The 24,716-nt window shown below is 53.9% G+C and overlaps 10 protein-coding genes across 10 annotated transcripts; 5 read left to right on the top strand and 5 right to left on the bottom strand.

Moving 5' to 3' along the window:
* Positions 1–678: 678 nt before the first annotated feature.
* Positions 679–5,720, bottom strand: AB675_5870 (Lid2 complex component snt2; the record flags this gene model as incomplete). The annotated part of the gene is made up of 3 exons (XM_018146115.1): positions 679–4,952; positions 4,999–5,344; positions 5,394–5,720. The coding sequence occupies 3 exons, from the start codon at positions 5,718–5,720 to the stop codon at positions 679–681; spliced, it is 4,947 nt and encodes a 1,648-aa protein (XP_017998747.1).
* A 1,836-nt stretch (positions 5,721–7,556) lies between these two features.
* On the top strand, positions 7,557–10,328 carry AB675_5869 (DNA polymerase theta; the record flags this gene model as incomplete). The annotated part of the gene is made up of 1 exon (XM_018146113.1): positions 7,557–10,328. The coding sequence occupies one exon, from the start codon at positions 7,557–7,559 to the stop codon at positions 10,326–10,328; it is 2,772 nt and encodes a 923-aa protein (XP_017998672.1).
* A 685-nt stretch (positions 10,329–11,013) lies between these two features.
* On the top strand, positions 11,014–11,965 carry AB675_5868 (Minor allergen Alt a 7; the record flags this gene model as incomplete). Its single annotated transcript, XM_018146112.1, has 4 exons — positions 11,014–11,126; positions 11,186–11,313; positions 11,382–11,740; positions 11,762–11,965. 4 exons carry the CDS (start codon positions 11,014–11,016, stop codon positions 11,963–11,965), a joined length of 804 nt encoding a protein of 267 aa, XP_017998661.1.
* Positions 11,966–12,868: 903 nt separating this feature from the next.
* AB675_5867 (uncharacterized protein) lies at positions 12,869–13,711 on the top strand (the record flags this gene model as incomplete). The annotated part of the gene is made up of 1 exon (XM_018146111.1): positions 12,869–13,711. The coding sequence occupies one exon, from the start codon at positions 12,869–12,871 to the stop codon at positions 13,709–13,711; it is 843 nt and encodes a 280-aa protein (XP_017998664.1).
* An 818-nt stretch (positions 13,712–14,529) lies between these two features.
* AB675_5866 (uncharacterized protein) lies at positions 14,530–16,201 on the bottom strand (the record flags this gene model as incomplete). Its single annotated transcript, XM_018146110.1, has 3 exons — positions 14,530–15,708; positions 15,758–15,813; positions 15,862–16,201. The coding sequence occupies 3 exons, from the start codon at positions 16,199–16,201 to the stop codon at positions 14,530–14,532; spliced, it is 1,575 nt and encodes a 524-aa protein (XP_017998868.1).
* An 829-nt stretch (positions 16,202–17,030) lies between these two features.
* AB675_5865 (uncharacterized protein) lies at positions 17,031–18,187 on the bottom strand (the record flags this gene model as incomplete). The annotated part of the gene is made up of 2 exons (XM_018146109.1): positions 17,031–17,708; positions 17,741–18,187. 2 exons carry the CDS (start codon positions 18,185–18,187, stop codon positions 17,031–17,033), a joined length of 1,125 nt encoding a protein of 374 aa, XP_017998845.1.
* Positions 18,188–18,885: 698 nt separating this feature from the next.
* Positions 18,886–19,443, top strand: AB675_5864 (putative 21.2 kDa protein; the record flags this gene model as incomplete). The annotated part of the gene is made up of 1 exon (XM_018146108.1): positions 18,886–19,443. The coding sequence occupies one exon, from the start codon at positions 18,886–18,888 to the stop codon at positions 19,441–19,443; it is 558 nt and encodes a 185-aa protein (XP_017998808.1).
* A 1,008-nt stretch (positions 19,444–20,451) lies between these two features.
* Positions 20,452–21,773, top strand: AB675_5863 (putative amidohydrolase YhaA; the record flags this gene model as incomplete). Its single annotated transcript, XM_018146107.1, has 2 exons — positions 20,452–21,188; positions 21,239–21,773. The coding sequence occupies 2 exons, from the start codon at positions 20,452–20,454 to the stop codon at positions 21,771–21,773; spliced, it is 1,272 nt and encodes a 423-aa protein (XP_017998787.1).
* A 92-nt stretch (positions 21,774–21,865) lies between these two features.
* Positions 21,866–22,192, bottom strand: AB675_5862 (uncharacterized protein; the record flags this gene model as incomplete). The annotated part of the gene is made up of 1 exon (XM_018146106.1): positions 21,866–22,192. The coding sequence occupies one exon, from the start codon at positions 22,190–22,192 to the stop codon at positions 21,866–21,868; it is 327 nt and encodes a 108-aa protein (XP_017998758.1).
* Positions 22,193–23,201: 1,009 nt separating this feature from the next.
* AB675_5861 (putative aldehyde dehydrogenase DhaS) lies at positions 23,202–24,643 on the bottom strand (the record flags this gene model as incomplete). Its single annotated transcript, XM_018146105.1, has 2 exons — positions 23,202–23,967; positions 24,039–24,643. 2 exons carry the CDS (start codon positions 24,641–24,643, stop codon positions 23,202–23,204), a joined length of 1,371 nt encoding a protein of 456 aa, XP_017998732.1.
* Between the last annotated feature and the right edge of the window lie 73 nt (positions 24,644–24,716).

Below are 24,716 nucleotides of genomic sequence, written 5' to 3'. Positions count from 1 at the left end.
TCGTTCTGTCTCTCTCACACTCCACCTAAAGAACGCAACAGCCCATCTCGGCTTGCTAACCACCATATGCGTCTATCATCATATATCTGTGTAGCAAGCGCTGCTCAAGCCTCGCCATAAAACCCTCACTGACCAAAGCCATACTCATCCCGGTCTGCCACCCACTCGTAGCCCCAACAAGCGAGTGACATCCCATACATGCTGAACATCTAAAGATACAACAACCCGAGTCCAACCCGTGCACGACACTCATAGCTCGGCAGAAAATCCCGCCATTTGCTACATGCCTCCTCGATAGTATTCATCACATGGAAGTACATTGACGGCCATGGCAGACCACTTCGCCCGTGACACCGCGCGCCGCGATTGTGGAGCCTTCCTCTATGCCCTTGTTCGAGTCTTCCAGCTTCTTTTCCTAAATAAGCAGGTTTTTCAGACTGGGACTAGCGCTTGCTCCAGGACGATCCGTAGCGTTAATCTGGCGGAGTGCCTCGTCAGCTGTTGCGCGGGACGCGTCGACGGGAGTGATGGGCCTGATCATCGAAGCAGATCCCATTTGCGGTGGACTCGGGTAGCTAGAAGGTTGGCTGTTCTGCGCCATCCGCTGCGAGTTGTCACCACTAGGATTCCTGGAATGCTGCGATGCACCCAACTGCTCTGCGGCCTGAGCCACCTGACTCAGCGATTGCGCTTGTGGGTGGACCGATGGTGGACGCGCTGCCTGCTGAGAGACTGGCCTAGAGACTGCCCAACTCGGAGCTGGTGATGGGCCCGGTGGGGGTGGTGGACCGTAGCCATTGATCGGTGGTCCTCGCGGATCTGTGAATGACCTGGACGCATTGGTGGGCCACCAATGCCGAGCCCAGCAAAGCCAGCATCGTATCGTGGCGGGGACGGTGCACGAGTTGGAGCAGGGCCGAGCGGTAGCGGCGGTCCTGGAGGCGGCGGCGGAACACCGTAGCCAGCTGTTGGAGGCGAATGATGCCCAGCTGCTGCCGTGGGAGGCGGACCATAGTGGATCTGAGAAGAGCTCCGTTCCAGAGGAGAATCCCAGCTAGGTTGGTGTGGATAGCCTGCTGGGGGTGGCGGTCTTGGACCATACCGATTCGCAACTTCGCCTGGGTCCCGCATGAAAGGTGCTGGTGGCGGCCAGGGCGCATTCGTGTGACCCCATGGCGAATGGTGAGCAGGCACCGGAGGAGCCACGGCTGGATGAGCGTGTGGCGTGAGAGGCCCTTCGAGAGGTGGAGGTCTTGGTGGTGCGAATGGGTACGCCGAGGAAGAAGTGAAAGCCGGGGCTTCGGCGATGGGATCCGATTCAGGTTCTGCGGCTGTGCGTGGACGTGGTCGAACCTGAGATGGCGACGAAGGTGGCGCCACCTTGCCCACATGACATTTGTGACATTGCCACATCTCACCGGGAGCTTGAGGCGTAGCATTGGGATTTTCGGGCTCTTTAGGCTCGTGCTTAACGATGCCATTGGTGATCACCTCTCCTGGAGCATGACTGCTGCTCGATTCAACTTGTGGAGAGGCCACAATCCCGTTGACATGAGGTTGCTCAGGATGATTCTCCCGAGCTGGCGGAGGTGTTACTGAGCGACCAGCTACTGGTTGCTGCACAGGCCACCACTTCGGACTGACTTCGACGAGGCAGCTGCAACATTTTCGTTTGCTGGGGTCAGTGTCAGTGCTCTCGTGACCAGCATCCGGGCCATCGACTTCCATCTCGTCAGGATCGGCATTGGGAGAAGGCGAGCGAGATCCTCGTCTGCGTCGAGTGGTGCGCTCAGGGCCTGAAGAGCTTGCACCATTCGTGATGGTAGGTTGCCGCGCTGGTTGCTGTGTGGGCTGCGCTGCAAGCGGAGCGCTGAGATTGAACTGCTGTGCTCGTCGAACAGTACCGGTGATGGAGGTATCCGCCTGCTTGTACTTGCGTGCAAACACTTGTAGCGCTATCTGTCCATCTTCCGTCTGCTCGACCATGCTGTGTACAAAAGTGGTTGCACCATGCGAGGCACACCAGATGGCAGGCACTGCAAGCCCCCCTTCATTGCCGAACTTGACCGTCTGTACAGAATCGCGTCGACTGCCTTTCACTGGAGTGATGTCGAAGCCGAATATGTAGTTGGCTTGATGGGCACATCCGATATGAAATGTTGCGTTGCAGCCTGGCTGATGGCAAGTATGCACAGGCTTCTTGCCAGAAGTCTTGCAAATCTTGCACACTCCTTCATACCTCTCAGGTGGGATGTAACCAACACCTTCAGCGGCGTCAAGCAGCTCGGCATCCCCAAATTTGATTTCGGGCGTCCAAAGGGCACAAACGATGTGCGTCCAGTTGTTCCAGGCTGTACGCTTGAGCGCTTCTCTTGGGTTTACAGGCCGCCCAGCAGCTTCCTGTTGCTGGCGCCACCGTCGACTCGCCTCAGCGACCATCTCTCTTTCCACGCGCTCCTTCTCGCGCTCTCTGTCGCTCTTCTTCTTATGACTAATTCGAAGAGGCTCCATGAGCTCTTGGTGAGTGTACGTGACAGGACACAGCAGGCACTCGTAGATGGTCGAGACCTGCAGGATTTGGTCATTCCGACACATGTCGCAAAACCACGGCTTGACGTTAGCGGTAGGCGATACACCATAACAAACTCCATGAACATGAAGGCGACAATCCCTGCACTTGAGGAGCTCCTGTCCAGGACATTCGATAACGTGACAAACGGCACATGGATGTACCTTGACCCTCGGCGCTTCTGGCTCGAGTGGCGCCTCAGGCACTTTCTCAGCAGGTTTTTTCTTCTCTACCACAATGTCTGGAGCGACGCCTGAGGGGATGGCTGCGTCTTTGTCGCCTTTCGTCTTCTTCTTCGGAGGCTCATCATACTGAATGATGCTCTGCGGAATTTCCACACCTGCTTTGTGAACTTCATTGGCTGTTTGCATCGAAATTGGATCCCCAGCCGCAGAATGGGCTTCATAGTGAATTTGCAGAAGTTCTTCATCGATCTTGCGTTTGGCTGCGCGACCGCCAGCGGCTGCGATCTTCTTGGAGATCTCCTCAATGTTCTCGTACTGAATTGCATATCGTCGCCAAAGGTAAGCGCATTTGCCGCAGAGCGCAAGCAGCAGCCAGTTGCTCTTGTCTTTGGAATTTTTCGAGGCCGAATCTGCTGGTACGAGTGTGCCTGGAGAAGTGTTTGGTGCTCGTCGCCACTGGCGCGAGTGCCGTGTTGCGCAAAATTTGCACTCGAAACCACGCTTTTTTGCAGCCGCTTTTGCATTGTCGTAGGCTGAATCGTCACCGTCGTCCGCAACGTCCTCCACTTTGCCATCTGCTCCCTTGTCGGCTTTCTTAGAGTCCTTCTTAGATTTACGTCCTTCGAAGCTGCCCCAAATTTGCCGACCACGATCTGTCTTCTTCCACATGTAGTAAAAGCGAACAATACGGGCCTCTTTGACCGTGCCGACGTGGCGAGCAACAAGATGAAGTTCGCTGCCATACTTTCCGACGCCCTCTTCGAAGCGTTTGACCTCTTCTCGATTGAGATCAGGCATCTTCAAGTCAGTCCTCTTCGACAAACCCCTCATTGCCGCGAGTGCTTTCTCGGCGTCGTAGTCGTTGGCTTGCAGCTTCTCGATAGCTTTCGTCAACAGATCGACCGACGTAGTCTGGACATCGTACTGTCCGGCAAGCTTCTTCACTTGCGCGATGTACTCGTCGATCTCGGCTTCCGTGACCGTTGGCTTCTGCGCGTCCTCGAGTCCCCGACCGCTTGAGGAGCCTGATTCCGGCATTTTGAATATGACCTGAGCGGTGTGCTCTTTCTTGCCCCGTACCTCGACCGCTTCGTCGTGACCACGAGCTATGTATCCTACCGGCTCATCAAGAACCCATTTAGGGCGTTTCTGCCGTTGGTCCCGTTCGGCTTCGAGTTGAGCAAGCGTCTCCTTCGACATCTTGCCGTCTTTCTTCGACCCAGCAGACTTCTGGTACTTCTTTTTGATATCAGCGGGCTTGACGAGCTCGACGGGCCGTCCGTGCCATATATTGACGTTGGCTTGATGTCGTGGACCTAAACGTGAACTCGCTCTAGGATATATCCGATCATCGTAGTCCAGGGCATCTTCGACCCGTGAATGTACACCAAGATACCGCCACGGCCAGAGATTGGCCTGCGCGAGTTGCGCGGCTGTCGGCGGCGGATGCTCTTCCGGCATGGCGCTACTTTCTCGAGTCTCGTTGGGAGGGGCCAGATTATCTGAGTCCTCTTCGTCGACCATCTCCTCGTCTGGAGTCTGCGCCGACTCAGACAGGGTAGGTGTGTTGCGGGCTTCGAGCATAAGGTCTTGCTTCCGACTGCATGCTGCGCAAGCCCAAGCAAAGCCTCTTGCAGGCTTCCTGGCTAGCGCAGGGCGTACGCAGCGCATATGGTATGTATTTTTGCACACAGCGCAATCAACCGAGTCGTTGTTTGCGGCGAATTGTTCACATCGTATACATCTCTTGCTTGCGCTGGTAAGATCTCGGCTGCGCCCGACCTCTATGAGCACAAATTTCCACCGCTCGTCCAGCACATCCTTGACGCGTTGTGGCACGTTGACCACTTTGCTTGTGGGTATCACTTCATAGTAGCGATGCATGTACCGATCGTATAGCTTATCGAACCAGAAGCTATCTTTTTGCTTGCGATAGGTCTCGAGGTTGTCGATATCGTTGAGGTGCTGAATATTGCACTTGCCGCGAAGCGACGCTATGGGACACGTGTCTGAGTGCATGGAGGCGATGACGCATCTTGTATCTTGGACTCTTCGGCCGATGTCCTTGGGTCTGTAATACCAGTTGACTCGAATCGCATCGACGGGCGCAGCAGGGTCGTTGTTCGCGTGGAGAAATTCCATGATTCGGGCGAGGTAGTAGGGGTCACCGGGCGGCTCACAGATGAAGTAGGCGTGTTCTACAGCAGTCAGCGCTTGCATTAGGACACGAAGGAGGGATCTTACCATTCGCAGCCAGCGTGGTCCCATCGTCAGCGATCAGTTGGTCTTTTGCATTGAGACGAGCTTCAGACTTCGAAAAGCTCATCACATTAGATACAACATAATGCGCAGGCTGTGCATGCATTTGAGGGCCCAGCGCAAAGGGAGTCGTTGTGCCACTTGCGGCGGCCGAGCTGGCGGGAGGTTGCTTGCGCTTTTTGGACGGTGCCGGTGCCGGTGTAGGTGCAGGTACCTTGGCCTGGGTGGCCGGGACGCAGGATCCTTTGGCGCTGGAGCATGATCGCCATTCGAAATTGGAGCAGCGTTGATGACCGAGAAGCCATTCGTAGGTGTCGTGGAATTCAGGTAGCTGTCTTTGGCGGCGGCGGCGGCTCTGCGCGAATTTGCCTTGGTGATACGCCCGGTAGCTCTATCTCCAAGTCGAGTTCCTTGTCATCTGCATAATTTATACGTGGCCCACGATTACGTGACCTTGTCCCGTACGGAGCAGATGCATCGCCGTCTCCATTCTGGGATGAATTGGAATGAGTAGCAGTCATGGGTTGCGATTGTGGTACCTCATCGTCGACATCTGCAGGGTCGGGGGTGGCGGCAGATTGAGCATCGTACTTGGGCCTTGGCGGTGGGAGGTAGTCAAGAGGTTTTGAGATGGGTGGCAGCGGCTGCTGATGCGTTGGAGGTGCATCAGATCCCAGTGGATCTGGAATATCATCGTTTGTCGCCATGGCGAAGGGAAGTACTGATGATGTGCGTAGTATGAAGCCTCATCGCCAGGGCCAGTGGCATCAATCAGCGATCGCGTGGAACTCAAGCATACGCAACGGCGGAATTAACACGCTGCAATCCACGTCTGGGCAAGGCACTCAGAGATACAGACTGGTGTAGTGTGCATCGATGCCGGACTGAGTACAGAAGAGAATAGAGACGGTCGATGAAACTCTGTAGGCGTGTAGGGAAGACGATACTCGAAAAATGACAGGAGTGATGTGAGTGAAATGATGAAGAGAGGGCGGCGGGTTGCTGAGAAGACCGAAATATGCGAAGGCAGTGGCCAGTCCACTCCGTCCGCTCGAATTTGGCTAGCGCAGAAGAACAGCGTTTGTTCCCAAGATGAGGGACAAGGCCTCGTCTGGGTATGAGGTAGAGACCGTAGCGCCTCCTTCTACCGAAAGCGCCGCGACACCTCGAATTCTAGCTCAGACAAGTGGCGTTGACAATTCGGTGACTATGTTGACTCGATAATTGATGAATAGTTGCGAATAATTGAGTCCGACAAAGCAGGCGGGCAACGTTTGCTGACACAAGGGATGGGGAAGTGCAATACGACAAATCAGCAAGGCAGCCGGGCTGTGTGAAGGACATGAGGGAGACGTGCGTAGACACCAGGAATCAAGAATGGAAGACGGCTTGGCAAAAGACCTGGCCCGCTTCATGTTTTGGACCTGGCTCAGGTGTCATGCCCACACTTACTTGGAGGCAGTTTCTGGGCTTTGTTCTGCTCAAAGTTCTACGCGCGGAAGCAGCTTGCAGATGGAAAAGGCCTCAGTTCGAGTAAGAAGGTGCTATCGGATCGAGCCTTGCGGCAAGGAAGGGATCATTGATGCTTCTGAGGCACCTCCTGCCATTACAGCAGCCGAGTCTCGATGGGCGATGACACTTCGATAAATCAAGAGGAGGTGATCACACCTGAAGTAAGGCATTGCCAGAACAAAGAGGTTCAGGATTGACTTCGGCGGACCGCCATGGAGCTCTCCTCGGCAGCTTCTGCCAATGACAGCCAGTTTGTGAGGAAGTATCTTGGCATTCGGCTAGCTGGAAGCGCCAGATTTGACTGCCAGGCTCTTTTCGCTTCTTTCATGGACGTTATCATCCTCTTCCTCTGTGTAGTCTCTCTGAGAAGCCACGAACCGCTGATATCCCAATACATTATCGCGGCAGTTATGTCAATGTCACTTACATACATCCATTCAGTATAAGGACATGCTGGCGGCTATGTGTGGGCATCCCCGTCGACCATACCGTGACTTGCACGAGTCTTGGAGTTGCGCTCTCAGTTCTCTGCACTGCAGCGAAAAGCTCAGCACCTACGATGGTAATGCCATGCGGGCGAATGTTCGCAGGACGAGCTCCATGACCGTCCTCGTCTTCAACAACGATCTTTCTATCTTTCATGTGCGATCGAGAGCCTGATGTTCACCAGCAATAGTCTTTATCGACCAGTGCCTTATCACGTATCAGCGATGCTGGTTACACGACTGAGTTATGATACAGTCGGAGGTCTCACTTCATCTGCCTGTCACGCACTCCCTGAGGTGACATGGAGCCGTCGGATCTAGCCGGGGTTTAGGTTTAGGCCCACCTGAACGCGGTGCAAGTCGATCTCCAACGCGACTGCTGCCTTGAACTACCAACCAGGTAAGTGCTTGCTTTGAATCATGTTTACACCGGAAGCAATAACTGGCACCGATTCACGTGTTATATCACGGGACGATACGTCTTGTCATTGTGATTGCGCATAGTAGGACTGATTGCCATTATTTGTTGGCTGCCGAAAAGTCCTAATGAGGCCAACTTCCGAATCCTGGCATCAACAAACCACATTTGATCAGGTGCGAGGTCAGGTCTATCCAACGACATCCATTGTTAGAGCCAAGAGGAAACTAGATCTGCATGACCCACCACATCAACAGCTTTCCGTCCAGCGCTCGTATTCCCTGCCAGCTACAACCAAAAGGTCAAGAAGCTATCTGAAAGCGAGCACGATCAGTGATGTGCCACGACCTACGACAGATGTTGTGCCGATTGCAGACCAACAATCCAATTCTGCCCCTACCGCCTCGGACAACCCGTTGCTGACTCTCCGCCACGCTCGTTATGGACTGCCACCACAGCTCGTCCACAATTTCGAGAAGTCTGGGGTGAAGTCGATCTATCCGTGGCAATCAACATGCTTGCTTGGCAAAGGCGTGCTGGAGGGCACCCAGAACCTGATCTACACTGCTCCTACGGGCGGTGGAAAATCACTTGTCGCGGAAGTCCTGCTATTGAAGAAAGTCATCGAGAATCCCGGCCGAAAAGCTATCCTCGTTCTCCCGTACGTGGCTCTGGTGCACGAGAAACTGAAGTGGCTTCGAGTACTAGTCGAAGATGTATCCAAACAACTCGACACATCCGGGGGAGCTCGCTTCACCGGGAACAGCAAGCACATCCAAGTCATGGGTTTCCTCGGCGGTAGCCGCGCAAAAATCACCTGGGCGGACTTCGATATTGCTGTATGCACAATCGAGAAAGCCAATGTACTCGTAAATGCTGCGATCGAGGAAGGTCGCATTGATCAGCTCGCTTGCATTGTCATGGACGAGCTACACATGCTAGACGATGAAGGTAGGGGATATATCATGGAGCTCATGGCGACGAAGCTGCTCGCCACACAGCAGGACATCCAAATAATCGGCATGAGTGCCACTCTTTCAAATCCAGCTCTGCTGGCGAAGTGGCTGAGGGCAAAGTTCTACGTGTCGAAGTACCGTCCCATCCCTGTCGAAGAGCACCTAGTGTACAACGACGAGATTTATCCGACAGCCAATGCCAAAGAGTTCTTTCGGACCGCCAGCCAGCTCTCGGGACATTCGGCTTCCTGCACATCCAGTGGGTCAGCGCTCGATTGTCCCCAGGCCATTAGAAAAATCAGGCCTTCAATTCACGTGGAGTTAGAAAACCCAATGCTCAATGCGGTCGTGGCTCTTGCTGTTGAAACAGCTTCAGACGGCTTCGGTGCCTTAGTATTTTGTTCCAGCCGGCTCGGCGCGGAACGACTTGCGACAGTGATTGCTGCTGCAACGCCTACGGAGGAGCTCTCGGAGGACGTGCTCAACGATCGAGCTGAGGTGATGGCGTGCCTGCAAACTTTACCCAACGGCTTTGAAAGTGCATTCTCCAAAACCATTCACGCTGGTGTCGGCTTTCATCATGCTGGACTGACTTTGGAGGAACGAGAATTGATCGCGGAAGCTTATGACAAGGGGATTCTGAAAGTCATGGTCGCAACCTGTAGTCTTGCGGCAGGCATCAACCTACCAGCCCGGAGGGTCATACTTCACGGGGCAAGGATGGGCCGAGACCTTCTCGGTCCAGCAATGCTGCGTCAAATGCGTGGAAGGGCTGGCAGAAAAGGCAAAGACGAGATCGGTGAGACCTACCTGTGTTGCGTCAAAGCCGATCTCGAGGCAGTGGCTGCGCTGCTCGAGGCAGAATTGCCCCCAGTAACGAGCTGCCTCGGTTCCGACAAACGTGGACTTAAACGTGCAGTGCTCGAAGTCGTCGCCACCAAGCTCGCCAACAGCAGAGACAGTCTGGAAGACTACGTCCGTTCATCTCTGTTATGGCAAACTTGTGATCCTGCCGAAGTCATGGCTATGCTCGATGCAGCCCTGGCAGACCTCGTCCAAACACAATTGATCTCGCAGTCTGACGATTTGACCGTAGTGTTTGAGCCTACAACTCTTGGAGTGGCTATTGTAGCGTCAGCGCTAACACCGGAAGATGGCCTGTTCGTCCACGAAGAGATGCAGCGGGCGCTCTCATCGTTTGTGATGGAATCGGAAATGCATACACTGTACCTTTTCACGCCCATACCACATCAGCACGATCTTTGCAACATCGACTGGCCTGTCTTCCGATCACACCTCGACTCACTCTCGGAGGCGGATCTGCGTGCCTTCAAGCTGATCGGTGTCTCGCCGTCCACGATAGTGAGGCTCTCGCTATCAGGCGGTCAGTTGCCGGAGAGTACATCGTCCGAGCTCAACGTTGCCAGAATCTATCGACGGGCATACACGTCTCTCCAGCTCCGGGATCTGTGCAACGAGATTCCAGTCCACGACATCAGCCTTCGCTACAACGTACCGCGAGGACAGATACAGAATCTGTCGCAGACGTGTCACGGGTTTGCAGCTGGAATGATCAAATTCTGTGAGCGCATGGGCTCAGCGTTCACCTTACTTGGTGCAGTGCTCGAACATATGTGTGATCGCCTACGGGCTGGCGCAAGAGCGGACTTGTTGGATTTGGCAAGGGTCAGCTTCGTCAAGAGTAGGATGGCAAGACTCTTGTGGGAGAATGGGTTCAAGTCGGTCAGAATGCTCGCTGAGGCTAGAACAGAGGATATAATGCCTATCATTATGCTTGCCCAACGAAAGAAGCTCAAAGTCGGAGAGGATGCTACCGAGCAGAAAATCCTTGAAAAGGTTAGAACAAAGGCTGATATAATGGTGAAGTCTGCAGGCAAGGTGTTGGACACTATGATGGTAGAGGAGCTCGACGACGAGCTTTGAGGGCCTCCTACTCGTGGGTACACGCAAATCCGTAGATAGTGGCCAGAGAATCCGATACACCATTATTTGCACTAGTTCTGCAGCAATGACAAAGCGGGCACAGTGCAACACGAAGCTAGGACCCGAGTGCGGAAAAGAGGTCAATACAAGCATAGTGGTGATTGGTCAGAATGCCAGGGGTAAATCTTGAACTCACATCATCAGTCAGCTATTGGAAATCTCAAGGACGACCTCCTCCGAGATTTCAGCGCTACGACTCGACTTGCATCCAGTCCACAGCGGATATGGAGAGCACTAGGTCCGTCAGCGGACCCTCAGTGAATCATCGGCGCGCGTGCAGCACAGTTTGACTTCGACCGTTTTGAGTAGCATACCACAAATAGCCGGGTTTGGAACGACGCAATGCCGACTGCCCCGCTCGCACCTGCGCAACTGCCAGGGCAGCTCTCCCTGGAGGGGTCACTGACATATGCTTATGGATGAGGTAACTGCACATTTTTGAGCTCGCCTCTAAACACGCATCTAGACCATTATTTTCGCAGGAGTATATAAGATCTCGTGCACAGGTTGCCCAGCTCTTGGAAAGCTACATTCTCGATCCTGCTCAATTGTTGTGCATCCATCTCCAACACCTTGCACTGTTCATTTAAGCCTACTACATCCATAGCTCACGCAATCCTCCAAAATGGCTGTCAAAGTCGCGATCATCTTCTACAGCATGTACGGCCATGTACGCAAGCTGGCCGAAGCTGAGAAGAAGGGTGTGGAGGCCGCTGGTGGTCAAGCAGACTTGTTCCAGTGAGTCGACTCCTCGAAAAAATGAGTGAGCGTCAGTGCAAGACTGACATCAAGCTCAGGATCAAGGAGACCCTCCCTTCTGAGGTCACCACGAAGATGCACGCTCCTCCCCAGGACGAGTCTATCCCCTTCGCTACTCCCGATACCATGAAGGAATACAATACTTTCCTGTTCGGCGTGCCAACCCGTGAGTCGGCCCCTTCCCAGCCGTGTTGCTGGTAAAACATGCACTAATCAGTCGTTCCCTCTCAACAGGTTACGGCAACTACTCCGCTCAGTGGAAGACCTTCATCGATCAGCTCGGCCAACTGTGGATGTCCGGCGCGCTTGCTGGCAAGTACTTCGGTCTGTTCGTCAGCACTGCCTCGCAGGGTGGTGGCCAGGAGAGCACCGCCATCGCAGCTCTCTCCTCCTGGGCACACCAGGGCATGATCTACGTGCCGCTGGGCTACGCCCATGCATTCGGCATTCAAACAGATCTGACCGAAGCACGTGGTGGTTCGCCATGGGGTGCGGGTACCTACGCTGCTGGCGACGGTAGCAGACAGCCCAGTGCAAAGGAGCTCGAACTTGCCGAAATCCAGGGCAAGCAGTTCGCGATTACGGTTGGCAAAGTCAGCTTCTGACTCCCTGAGACCGCTGATGGGACGACCACGGCGGCACCGGCAAAGAAAGAGGAACCCATAAACCCGGCACCCACGAACGGCGCTACGAGTGATGAGAAAACAACTGCCGCGCCCACGCCTGCCACTAAGACCGACCAAACCGCCCCCACACCGACTACCGAGAAGGACGACAAGGACGGAAAATTCTGCGGCATGAAATGCGTTGTGCTCTGAAGAAGGGCTGCATAAAGAGTACCAAAGGAAATTCAAGATCGCAAGCCAAACCATTCTCGCAGCTCGGATCTCCTCTCGTGTGCATATGTATCTCTGACGTGCTGAAGATGTCACTGGTCAGGCGTGAGATCACTCGTCCTGGGATTACCCGTTAACTTCGGCACCCGGAACATTTTTTCCTTTACTGCCACCACGATCTTTTCCAGGAGGTCTTTGCTCATGACAAACATCAAATGCAGGGATATGGTGATCTGGAATTCGCCATGTCTTCATTGCGATCCAAGAAGTCAAGAGAACGTTCCTCCAGATTTTCTCCTATCTGCAAGCCTACTCAGGTTGTAAAAGTCGAAGTGCTGCTGCGATCATCCGTGCTGAATGCGCGCCACGACGAAGCACTGCAGCTCTTCACCTACTACAGAATACGCGTAGCTAACTCGTGGCAGCAAGTGCCTTCTGCGAGAACCCAGCGGCAATCCTCATGGCATCGGCGTCCCGGCGCAAGAGTCTCCGTCTGAACAAAGGTGTCTCACAAAGTGAACAATGGCTAATTCATTTCTCTACCGGCCGTGCCCTTCTGTTGTTGTTGGACAATGCCATTAAGGACGACACAAAGCCTCTTCGTTTCTCCCTTGATACTGCATCAGACAATGAGCTGCTGGAGCGCACGCAGAGACCTGATGATCGATGTATATGATCCCAATGCACATCCATCATGTGTCGAATGCCCGATCCATCCCTTCCTACTCTGCCGGAATGATCTCTCTAACGCAAAGAATACCATTCGAACTGAAGCTAGAGATACCCTATTCTGGACAGACAGCGCCCTCCCCGGTGGACACACCAACCGACTTCGCGGACTGCCCGTGCAAACATATGCCACTGCGACACTTCTCAATGGACGACATGCTACTCTCTCCAGGTGGGGAACGTCTGGTCGCATCGATCAACGATAACATGCATCTGCTACCTACATCTAGGACACTGTTTGACGAGCTGACTGCTGAAGAAGTCGCTGTTCTGACCGGAAACTCACTAGACCTAAATTACGACCCGATGCTGACGATGCTGGGGGAGATCGAGAAGGAGATCATGGCCTGGAGGCCGACACTGCCGACGATACTCGAAGAGGTCGAGGAGAAAATCATGGCATGCCAGCCGGCAGACCGCAGTGCTGACATATCGCCACACGATCTCGCGTGGATAGAGCGAACATTCATGTCAGCAAGGCCACCATTGCGAATCGCTACTCAAATTGACACATCACAGGACGCTGATATCACCCTCTACTCACCGCCAGCAGACTGGGAAAAGTACGGGACAGCAGAATGGTTCTACGCATGCCCAACGCCGCAACCAAGCTCAGACGTTGCTACTCCTTCGTCATGCTCGACATCGTCGATAACGCCAACGGACTACACAAAGATCGAAATGGACTGGTCACCTCGTGCTCTGCGAGCTGACAACAACGACTTGCCCGCCAACGACTTCGACACGTATCCCTCACTGCCTGAGGGCTACGCCTACGCGTCAGACCTCATGTGCTCCGCTCGTGACCATGCACCGTGTTCGTGCGCATCAGCAGCCCCAACACCAGAGTCAGGTGAGTTCACTGAAATGGATGTTGACCGCGACATGCTCGACGACGAAGAAGAGGAAGAGAAAGATGATGATCCTGGCTGGCCAAAGTGTCCCTACTGTGGCAAAGCTCATAATCCATGTGGTGCTTGTTTTGAGAACAGCGAGTAATGACTGGTCTTGCCTGGGTGAATGGCGAAGGTAGGTCTTGCTGGTAATCTACTGTAAAGAACACAAATCAATCATTTTGGCAACATAAATATCCATTGCCCCTGTCCAGCTATCTTCTTGATAATGGTTATCAAAACCGTGATTCGCTGGGGTCGTTCTGTTGTCGACTGATGCGCTGCCACCTACCAGCCTGGAGGGCTTTTTTGGGTTGAAACATGGCATTTAGAGACCGATCTGGTGGCTTCAACTTCTGGTAAAACACAAGAGAATGGGTAGTGAAGATGTTTGGCTGTGTGCTAGAGAAGGGCGCTGTCGACGTTCATACACTGTATCCTATCTTTCTGCTTGCTGTACTGCATCTGTTCACACTAGCTAGTTATGTTGATCACAATCAAGCAGACCGCTTCGGTCTGCGGTTTTGACCACTCAAAAGGCCCTATGAAGCCAAAGGCTGCATTCACGCTAGAGACATATTCAGAAATTGAGCGTTCCAGCCGACTCATGGCCAAGATGTCTCTCCTGTCGCTTCACTCGATCGATTTTCCAGGCCGTGCCAATGCTGCAATGTACTCAAAATACCCAGGGACAACGAGTGACTTGCCGACACTGCCTGTAGTGTTGAAGAAAACTGATCGGAAGGTGGTCCAATCAAGAGAATGCAAAGATCCCATCAGCCCACAATCGTGACTCGTAGCCAGAAAGAATGCAAATCGCATGCTCGTACACAATGCAATGCAAAGGCGTCAGAAGAGGTATCTAGAAATGTTGTGCTCGAAAAACGAAAATCTGGATGTATGCTGGACAACTCGCAAGGCGCTTCAAGGCTTTCTTCTCTCAAGAGGAATCGGAATGCCTCCAGACTGTCGTGGTGTGGGTGCGAATTTGCTGGTGTTGGCAGCGTTGCCTTGTCGATGCAAACGATGTGTTCTCCAAGCTTCATAGAAGCGTTCGCGGCTGACGTCGCGAAGTTCTGAGCGCCATTCGCTGAAGACAGCTTCCTTGAGCTTCACGAAGTCGCAATGTTCCGGATTGAAAGGATCGGCGAAACCCCAGGGGAAGGCACGACCAAGTTGGCCCCCAGACTGCATGGAATACTCGTCTGGGCTCAGGATGGACAAAGGAACGTACCCACTATCCATCATAGAGGTCGAGATGGACAAGTTGGACGGCTCTCGCTTATGTTGAGGACGTTTCGCTGGTACAGTGTCAGAGTCTTCGGTGTGAGCAGAGGCCGGCGAGGCCGGCGAGCTTCCATCGTCGCTGCTCTTGTCGTTGTCATCTGCATCCTCGTCACCTTCTTCGAGAATGTCCGAGCCTTCTTCGTCCATGTTGAGAGCTTCAAGTGGATCGAGTCCGGCTCGCTTCAGACTTTCCCAGACCTGCTTCTTCAAGAAGGCCATGTGTTGCGCAGTGACTGTGTCTGCCTTGCTGATGACTGGGACGACGACAGTTTTGCCCTGGAGGGCCTTGATGACCTGAAGATCAAAATCCTCGTCCAGGGCGCCAATAATCCTGGAGACCTTGCCGATACGACTGGTAGCGCCATTTGTGGTACCTTGTTGAGCCGTTTTGAGGTTCTGATTGAGTCTGGCTGGGTCAAGGATGAAGAATACGCAGTGTATGTGAGTGTCCAAGGCGCCGTGTGAACGGACCACCTTGACCTCTTCGAGGAATGTCTCATCAAACTTGCTTTCAACAAAGTTGGTGAGCTCGCGCAGCTGCAAGTCTACCACTCCCTTGTCCAAGCCTTGAGAGTCCCATAATGTCAAGCCCAGTCTTTCATGATCAACCTCAATCTCTTGGTAGTGTTGTGTGAAGTCACGATTGTGCCGAGATGTTGGCGCGGGGGGATCGTTCTCATGGCCACGAGGCGGAGGCTGCTTCCTGGCTGGGAGCGCCAGGGACTGCTTCAAGAATTCGATGAAGCCGGTCTTGCCAGAGCTGCGGGCGCCAATGACAAGGACGTTGAACGGGGTTGGGTCTTTACGTCTGCGGACCTGCGAAGTGTGAGTGAGATAGACGTCGGCTGCTTCGCAGGCTACTTACTCTCCTAGGGCTGTTCAGTGTGCTCACAGTGCTTGGTGCATAGCTGTAACGACCACCTGCATCCGTTGTTAGCTTCTTGACTCAAAGAGGGACAGTCGACCTACGATGTGTCATGCTCTCCGTTCTCGCATATGGATCTACGACCTCCTTCTTTTCGGCGACAGCTTTAGGGATCGGAGGAACAGGAGGCGTGCCGTTCGTGGAATATTCTCTTGAAGTCATCCTGGGAGAAATGCCGAGTTGCGGCTGAATGCTGTACTCTGGCAGTTTCGGAGGTGTGACAGGTGTCTGTGTTGGCTGTGGTAGAGGCTCCTGCTTTCCTTTGCGATGAAGACGAGAGCCGCCTCCGAGAGCTTCGCCGCTCTTGGTGCGGAATAACCTCGAACTGAGACTCGAACTACGAGACTCGTTGCGTTGCACGCCAGGACCGGGAGGTGATGCCATGGTGCTTGAATTGGCAGGAAGTGACGATTTGCTTACAGGCGCAGCTGCTCGCGCGTCGCGATTGCTTCTTCTTCGCGAGTCGTGGTGGCCACGGAAAGAGCGTGTGGTTCGTTCGTCTTCCGACACTGCCAATGCCAGTTGCGTATGACTGCGCTTTCTGTTCTTGTCTCGCGATTTAGATGATAGTAGGGGCACCCAAAAGTTGACCGAATGTCGAGGTTGCAGCTTCGGAGCACAGCTGCGATCGAATGTAAGCGGTGGTACACAAAGAGGTGGGGTTGGCTGCGGTCGGTCGTGTACGACAACGTGTGACTTTAGACTGGTGAAGGTAGAGTTTTGACGTGGGACGGACAATGGGTGTCAATTGAAGACGAAGGTTTGCTGCTCTGGAACTTGTCCGTCTGGGGTAGGTAGATCAATCAAAAATAGTGATGCCGTTGAAAAAAGATCCGCATGCCAGTTGACATGACAGATGGAGGAGATCAAGGCCTCGATGTCCGCAATGTACGGCTCATTGGACCACGTGAGACAAAAAGGAAGACGACGTTGATGTTCTGGAAGAATCGTGTGTCTACTACCTCGTCGTACACCGTTGGCAACATGCATCTAATCGTCACTTGAGACGGCGCGAGAACCCCTGAAATCTTGGTCCTCCATACTCCGAGCCTCTTTCTCCCAGGCTAAAATCTCCGCTGCAGATGCTCGTGCTAAGCTAGTCTCCTTTAACAGATCCATCGGTTTCGTATCTTTTCTCCTACTTGACGGTTTCATGCTCGCTCACCCCTGTAGAAGTCGACGAAACGTCTTTATTGGCCGTTTGTCACTTTCTTCAGACGTTGCTTTGGGGCGTGGGGACAGGCGCAACCTCAGGGGTCTGTCTGTCTTTCAACGTAGCCTCAATGATCACCTCCAGCTTCTGCTCGCCGAACATGGTCTTCCAAACTTCTGCCTCGAGAATTGAGCTGACGAGGGCGTCGAATTGTTCATCCCAGTCCTCGTAGATCAGCAAGTCTCTGCCGTTGCCGGAGCCCAGCCAGAAGCGCTTGCAGACTAGATGTTGCACAGTCGAACCCTTGATGGCGCCCCAACGACGATTGGTCAGGTCAATCAACTTTGGCAGTGTGTTGACCACCGTGAAGGGCGCATCGATACAGCTGCTCTCACCAGGGATGGTAATGCGCAGAACGGTTCTGTGTAGCTTTATCAACGGATCAAGCTCGACGAGGTCCACGGCCGATTCGTCGCTTGATAAAGATGCCTCTCGACTGTGGCGGACTCGCTTTTTCTTGGATTGCTTTGGTTTGGTCTGAGTTGGTTCTAGCTCTTCCTTGACCTCAGCCTCTGTCGGGTTGCGGCCTTTGGATTTCTGTGCTTTGACAGCGATCTTGTCTACACTATATGGGTTGATCTGCACAGGCTTGAGTTCGCGACGACTTCTTCTGGGCTTTGCCGGCAAGGATTGGCAGGTGAATCTCCCGTTGTCTTGCGCCTCTTCGGCTTCGGCTGGCTTTGAACATGGGTGCTGCCTGTAAGTGCAACCTCGTCATCGCCATTGTCTGATTCGTCTTCGTAGATGTCTGGAGTTCCTAGCTCATCACCATTCAGGTCGTCTTCGAAGTCCTTGCCAGTGATCTTCTGGGATGGGTCTGGAGAATCGGTGGCTTTACTGCTGATCGATTTCACCATAGACGAAGCGCGAGAGACTCCTTTCTGCGACGGAAGGCCCGGGAAAGCAGACAGATTCCGGGGTTGAATTGAGTTGAGTGCTTTGGAGTTGTCCTTGGCGGTTGCTGTTTGCTTGTCAAGAGAGACATTTTGGTCTTCAGAGGACTGGACTGCACGACCAGACTTATAGAGCCGCACAGGGTCTTGCCGAAATAGCTGCGACAGATCATCGTTAGACTCATCAACCCCAAGGCTGTGGCGGGATCTGGGATCGATGTTCTCCTGATCGTTTGCGGCGTCAAAGTTGTAGTTGGGCGGCATTGTTGGAACGCTAACCAACGAAGAGATCAGTTCGGAGACAGGCTGAGGTTCTGTCAGGAAGATGTCACTGTATCCTCGAAACTTAGACATGGCATACTCAAGAAGTCGAGGTGAGTGACTCGCTGCTGGGATGGGACAGATAGTCGCGGGAAGGAAGCAGCGCGAGGAAAGAACGATGAAGAGCAACGCGTCGATTTGCAGAAGACGCGTTGTGACTTCCAGCCGGGCAGCCTTACTTCAACTTCACTTCACTGGCAAGGCAGGAATCTTTCACTTCCACATCCTTCAAGTACCTGCCTTAGTGGCTATGACTATAATACGATCCTGTGGACGACAATGCTGCCCAGCCTCTTCAGACCTCGTCTTTTCCTTCTGCCCATTGACATCAATAGCTCCTGTCTGCTACGAAAAATGTGACTTGGCTCACGACAGCGAGCATTCCGTCCATCAATTCGCTATCGATGGGAGTACTAGCAATGTCAGTGCGGCACATCATGCTCTTGACTCAAGATTGTCGAAGATAGACTTTTTGTCGCTTTGTCACCGCGATTTTATTCCGCTTCGGATGCTGCCCCGGACATTTGCTTACCTGATCGCACTTCTGGTTCAGAACGTGATACAACACGTCCAGTCTTCTAACGTCGTCATCTAGCACTTCCAGTCTAGCAGCCTTTGCGTAGCCCAGGCGGCCTCCGAATATGGCAGATCCATCCGCATACACTTACCCGTCACCTCTTGCAGGCTTTGAGCACGCGCCGCCTCTACCAGACGGGTTCAGCGATGACGGCAAGTCATACAAGAATCCTCCAGCTGAAAATGGCCAGTCGAAAGCATACAGTGAATTCACGTCGGGCGTGACAAACGGCACGCGAGGAGGCTTCGACGTCCACGTATACTACTTCCAGAACAGCGACTTCCAGAAGAAATATGCCCAGGAGCTCTGGCAAAGGATACGCTACGAGTTCCCAGAATTACGCATCTACAAGTTCTGGGAGAAGCCGGTTGGACCGCATCCATACGCAATGTTTGAGGTCAACATATTCACTCCTGAGCAGTTTGGCGCATTCATTCCCTGGCTGGTGATCAACCGTGGTCCGCTCAGCGCATTACTGCACCCAAACTGCGACGATCATGATCATGTCAGAGATCATACTCAGCGAGCGACGTGGCTGGGTGAGAAGGTCCCGCTCGACGTTGGCATGCTGAGAGCTGTCATGGAGAAGCAGTCGAAAGAGCCACCGAAGACGTCATCTTGAGCGGTATCATGATACAGACCTGCCGCAGCATTGCAAACAATGATAGGACGTTCCAAAATTCAGGTCGTCGTTTCCTTGACCATATCAGCCTCACGTCCTTGCCCATAGGTTTGACCACATCTGATTCGTACCCACAGGGCATCCCGATCTGTGCTACGTCAAGAGCGGTCTGGCAGTGCTTGGCTCACGCAGTGACCACCGCAGCAAAAGCGCCAGCAGTGGTACTCGTGGCTCCCACAAGGGATGAGTGTACACAGCGGGCTTGCGAGTAAATCAGAGCCAGGGGCTCCGTTGAGGTGGCCTGGGTGGCTTACCTCAGCTAAGTTCGGGGGTCTTTGCAGCTTCGCTGCTGTCTTCATCCGGAAGCTCCTCCCGCTCCTGTGTCATGTTGACTTTCGAGTGCCCAATGCCTTGACCTTGACTCACGCCAGAACTCGACGCTCGGTTGAACAACGTAAAGAACGGCATGAGAGTGGACGATGTTTCCGCTCCCGCCTCTTTTGAGCCGGAACTGGTCCGTGAGAATCACGCACAAGTCCGACCTCGGATGGACGTCACTATAGCCATGCTGGCTATCTACAGCCCTCTATCACCCTACGATTGGCAAGAACCAGACGCTTGCTGCATACATCTGGCGAAGAGCGCTTACAAAGTCCCATGTATGATTGAAGGCGTCAGCGTACGCACAGATAGGTCGAGATCTTACCCATCTAGGTAGTAAACACCCTGGGCGGAGAACAAAGATCTGTGGCATCCAATTCCACGACCAGTCTTCTGTCATTATCGTCTCGAGCACCGAAGCACTCACAACGATACACATCCAGCTAGACAGCGAGATACTGTCCCCAGACTGCAAATTGGATCACAGGCCGGGAAGTCCAAGAAAAAGCTGCCAGACATTCGGAAACATATGCGATAAACGCTCAGGTGTATCGTCACACTGCTCTGTCATCATTGGGCGAGGGTCTTTAGCATTCCTTACAAAGTCCTCCCCAAGACACCGCCACCATGGGCGACGCTTCGCTCACCTCACCCTATGCCTCCTTCATCGACCATTTTTGCCCGTCAATGGGACCCTACGAGGACCTCTACAAACACCTACACCAAAACCCAGAACTGTCGAACCAAGAAAAGCAGACCGCCGCCACCATCGAGTCTCGTCTACGAAAGCTCTCGCCTGATCTCGAGGTAAAGACCAACATCGGCGGCTACGGCATCATCGCCGTCCTCAGGAACGGTCCCGGCACGACCATCCTCCTCCGTGCCGACTTTGATGCCCTCCCAGTCCTCGAAAAGACCGGTCTGCCCTACGCCTCGAAAGCAACCCAAGTCGACGAGCGCGATGGATGGACCAAACCAGTCATGCACGCCTGCGGCCACGACTTCCACGTCACTGCGCTCCTTGCCTGCTGCGAGACCTTGCTGGCGTCCCGTGACCACTGGGCCGGCACAGTGATCTTCCTCTTCCAGCCCGCTGAGGAACGCGGTAGCGGCGCGCAGGCCATGATCTCCGATGGATTGTACGACTCGAAACGGCACAACTGCCCTATCCCTGATGTCGTCCTTGGCCAGCATGTCTTCCCCGTGCGGCAAGGCTCCCTGTGTACGAAGACCGGCACCGCCATGAGCGCGGCCGACTCCTTGAAGATCACCATCCACGGCCGTGGCGGGCATGGCAGCATGCCGCACCGGACCATCGACCTGTTGTTATCGCCTCCTCAATCGTGCTTCGTCTCCAGACGATTGTCAGCCGGGAAGTCCCACCCGCGGAAATGGCCGTCCTAACCGTCGGCAGCATTCAAGCTGGCGACGCCGAGAACGTGATCCCCTTCGAGGCAGTCATCAAATGCAATACCCGCACCGTGACGAACCGAACCCGCGAGAAGGTCCGCAAAGCCATTGAACGCATCGTCAAAGCCGAGTGCGTCGCCGGTGGGTGCGAGCGAGAACCGGATTTCGAGGTGATCAGCTCCTTCCCGCTTACCGTGAACGACGCCGACATCGTCGAGAAGCTCTCCGCTGGCATGGAAGCTCACTTTGGGGAGAGATACAACAAGGAGATGCAATTCGCATTGGGGAGCGAGGATTTCTCCCTGCTGGCGAGCAGCGTGGATCGTCCTTACTGCTTTTGGTTCTTCGGGGGGATTGAGGGCAAGGAATGGGACGAGCTGGCGGAGAAGGATAAATTGGATCTGGTGCCGACGAACCACTCGCCGTTCTTTGCGCCGGTGTTGCAGCCTACGCTGAAGACGGGTGTGGAGGCGTTGGTGGTTGCGTCGTTGACTTACCTAGGCAAGGAGGGCTCTGGCGTGGTGAAAGGGAAAATATGAACCTTCGTGCAATTCGACTATTGACTACAACGGAGAGATGTAGAAATGCTACTGAGCCACCACCTCCCACTCCATAAACCTTCCGCTTGTCTTCATAGCTTGCTATCCTTCCCTTGCGTCTTCGCGCCCGCCTCTTCCGGCTTCGGGATCCTATCACTGGTCTCAGCTTTCAGACTGACCGGATCTCCCAGCATGGTAGGGTTCTCCTTGGCTAGCTCTTTCAAGGGCTTCTTTCCGTCCTTGGGCTGACCGGGTGTCGCCTTTCCACTCTTCTGGTCTGCGCCTTCGTTCTTCTGGTCTGCGTCCAGGTCGTGCTCTGATGGGCTTGTTTCGGCTTTGATGGAGATTGGATCGCCTAGGGCCGATGGGTTGGATCTCAGGGATTCTTGAGCTTTGGACTTTAGAGTGGAGGGCGCCATGCTGAGATAGACGTGTTGCAGGTAGGATGTTGTTGGGGATGTCTGTTCGCGGAATGGCCAATGATGGTGTCTGCTACTTTAGTATACCACGAACTCGTCGCTTCCTGGTACCAGCGACAACTAGAATGCGAAGAGCGATCGCTTCTGGTCCAATGAGAGTGACAAAAGGCCAGAGATCAGGAACAGAGGCCGCCTGGTAGTTTGAATGGACTGGGGAGCAGACGCGAGGGAAATCAGAGCAACTCAGCTTCCATGTTACCTACAGTATGTCGTGTGTGCACATGCAGCACCACATCCTCGGTCCCAGTCGGGATCGTGTTGCAAGCACGAGTCTTCGACCTGACGTCTATGATATGCACGACACGATCGAGCGTGCTAGGCGCAGATCCGATCTGACGCGAGTATGTTTTTAGGTGACGTTGAGATCTTGGGGAACTCTAAAAGGTCTCACGGTGCTTACCGAGGTACATACCTGACTCTAGGTGGCATTGAGAACTAGTTCCCAGTATTGCTGCCAGATTTCAATGCCTGGCTGAGCATCAATTGAGTATGCTGACAGTAAGGCTAGGTATTCTCACGGTTTTCTCTGCTGAGGCTTGACAGAATACTCTCACAGAGCCAACTGCTTCGAGTGCTCGCAGTGAGCCTACTCCGTACAAAATCTAAGCATGACGTTGATTCACTGCCTGCCAGTGTACCTGCCAAGACGGTGACCTCGCTTCTGGCACACATGGTGAGATTTTGTTCTTCATGAGGCAAGAGCTTTAGTCACCATGGATATTGCTTCGTACACCTCGTAAGCAGAGGCAACTCCTTTGACAGTCTATTTCTCGTATCAGCATGATCACTGCATCAAGGCTGTGACAATAGGAGCAGAGGTGCGTCTTTCCAACCTCAATTTGGAGCTTCATCATGGGAAGGCGTGAATTGTGGCCACAATGCTTTCTGAATTGCTCAATCTTACTATGTTGGCGATTGCTCAGAAGGGTATCTCCCTCTCCGACCTAACTTAGGCCTTGAACGTATGGATACACTTGACGTTCGCATAAGCAAGGATCCCCAAAGTCCCAAGCTCAGTACCCAGACCAGACTCCTTCACACCGCCAAACTGTCCTGATGCAGCAGGCGAAGGGAAGCTGTTAATCCACACAGTGCCAGTCTCAATCCTGTCCGCCACGCTCTGCAACGTCTTCGGATCACTGCCCCAAACTGTCGCGCCTAAGCCGACTTTGGTGTCGTTCGCACGACGGATCACCTCGTCAATATCATCGTAGCTCTGAACGGGCACGATCGGGCCGAAGGGCTCCTCGGTCACAACTAGGGCATCGTCAGGTGGGTTGTCGATGATGGCGGGATTGATGAAGAAGCCTTTGCCGTCCTGTACGTCCAGGGAGCCATAGGCGACTTTGTAGCCCTTGCTCTTAGTGTCGGCATAATATGTCTTCACTTTGTTGTACTGCATCTCGTTCTGGATAGGGCCGAGCATGACGCCTTCCTCGTTCGAGGCGCCGACTTTGAGGGTCTTGGTGGCGTCGATGAATGCTGCGAGGAACTCTTCGTAGATGCTGCTGTGGACGTAGATGCGTTTTGAGGCTACGCAGACCTGTGCGGTGTTGAAGAAGGCGCCCATCGCAACACGAGGCGCGAGTTTCGCAATGTCGGCATCGGGAAGGACGATGGCTGGGTCGTTTCCGCCCATTTCGAGCGTGACACGTTTGACAGTCTTGGCTGCGGAGGCGGCGATCTTCTTTCCGGTGGCGATGGAGCCTGTGAAGCTGATCTTTTGGATGTCTGGGTGAGCGACTAGCCTTGGGCCGAGCTGATCATCGCCGCCCAGTGCTTGGACGAGCCTGGCGGGAAGACTTGCTGGGCAATCTCGACCAGCTTGAGGGCAGAGTAGGGGGTGAAAGGAGACGGCTTGACGATGACTGCACAGCCCATCAGGACAGCGGGGAAGATCTTGAGGGAGGCGAGCGAGAGAGGAAAATTCCAGGGGCAGATGGCGGCAGCAACGCCTAGAGGCTGGTATTTGTTGACCACGGTGCGGTCTTCGAGATCGATAGGGGTAGCATCGGGCTCTGGTAGGTTGGCATGCCAATCGGCAAATTTGGCGATTGAGCCAGCTTCAGCGGCGGCAAACATGCGAGGCTTGCCGCACTCTTTCATGAGCAGCTCTGCGAGCTCAGAGCTGTACGACTCAATGGCTTCTTGGAAGCGGACGATGCGTTGCTGACGCTCTGCCCATGTGGTCTTCTTCCACTCGTTGAATGCCTTTGTGGCAGCAACAACGGCTTCGTCCACATCCTGCTCGGTGGCTACCGGCACGTCCCAGTTGGGCTCACCCGTAGCTGGATCGACGCCATGATACTTTTGCTTCGAGCTGCGTAGCTCGCCGTTGATGATGTTGTGGAAGGAATTGAAGTCGATTGTAACAACTTTGGATGGAGACATCGTGAAGGATTGGTGACCGAGATATTGGGTAGGTCGATGATACTGCTTCTAGGCCGAGAATATATACCTCGTC

Source organism: Cyphellophora attinorum (assembly GCF_001299255.1).
Source record: "Cyphellophora attinorum strain CBS 131958 chromosome Unknown Contig17, whole genome shotgun sequence".
NCBI classification, from domain to species: Eukaryota; Fungi; Ascomycota; class Eurotiomycetes; order Chaetothyriales; family Cyphellophoraceae; genus Cyphellophora; species Cyphellophora attinorum.
Note: the sequence above shows the minus strand (reverse complement) of the source record. Positions and strands in the feature narration are given on the sequence as shown.